General features: G+C 49.0%; 1 protein-coding gene across 1 annotated transcript in view; it reads right to left on the bottom strand.

The window, feature by feature from the left end:
* Nucleotides 1–305: 305 nt before the first annotated feature.
* LOC140003356 (ATPase family AAA domain-containing protein 2-like) overlaps nucleotides 306–945 on the bottom strand; it is a 12,278-nt gene continuing 11,638 nt past the window's right edge. The window contains exon 4 of the mRNA XM_072043102.1: nucleotides 306–380. Within this exon, the coding sequence (XP_071899203.1) occupies nucleotides 306–380 (75 nt within the window). The remainder of the gene's footprint in view (nucleotides 381–945) is intronic.

Below are 945 nucleotides of genomic sequence, written 5' to 3'. Positions count from 1 at the left end.
ATGGGCCAAAGGGGGGCAGTGGGAGCCAGAGTGTTGGACAGGGGAGAGAGGAGGAGGAGGAGGAGGAGGAGGAGGAGGAGGAGGAGGGAGGAGGAGGAGGAGGAGGAGGAGGAGGAGGAGGAGGAGGAGGAGGAGGAGGAGGAGGAGGAGGAGGTGGAAGCCAAAATAAAAAGGAATAAAAACAAAAAAAGAGGAGGAGGAGAAGGTGGCGGAGGAGGAGGCGGTGGAGGAGGAGGCCAAGGAGGAGGTTTGCTCAGCTACAGCAAGCCATGGGATTTTTGCTGTTTAAACTTTTAACTCCTTGCCTAACCACAGGGGTTGTCATTCGTGGACAAATCCTGGGTTAAGTACACCGTCACTGCAAGAGGAGCACAAGCTACCTGCAAATGGGCAAATATACCTCTGCAAGTTTTCTTACAAGGGATTAAGACAAAAAGGCCTGTGCCTGGCAGAGGGAGCACTGAACGATGATCTAGCAAAGCAGTCTATCACAGACAGACAACACTGGCCCGGAAATCCTGCTGGAAAATTTGGTGTACCTGAAACTGAGACGGAAATTGGAACTTCCAACAAAACGCTGTAGGGTAGAAGTTGTTTTAGCTGAACATACTGGGCACATATTTGAGTGCAAAAGGTAAGCTATTGCTTTGTTTCTGTAAGATCTGAGTGTTTCACCCAGCACTCCAGCATCCTCTCTTAAGTAGGGGAGGCAACCATAAGATGCAGAAGTTGGCAGATGCACAGGATGTGAAGTACTATAAGTAAAGAACTTCTTCCTAACATATATTAGAAATCTAACTTTTCAGTTGAAAGCTATTACTCCATGTCCTGTCACTCCAGGCCCTGATAAAGACCCCCTCCCCAGCTTTCCTATAGGTTGCCTTTAATTACAGGAAGGCTCTCCCTGGGGTCACAGTAAGCTCACGTGTTACCCAGGTGTCACAG

This window comes from Anas platyrhynchos, chromosome 10, assembly GCF_047663525.1.
Source record: "Anas platyrhynchos isolate ZD024472 breed Pekin duck chromosome 10, IASCAAS_PekinDuck_T2T, whole genome shotgun sequence".
NCBI lineage: Eukaryota > Metazoa > Chordata > Aves > Anseriformes > Anatidae > Anas > Anas platyrhynchos.
This window is presented reverse-complemented; position numbering and strand designations above follow the sequence as displayed.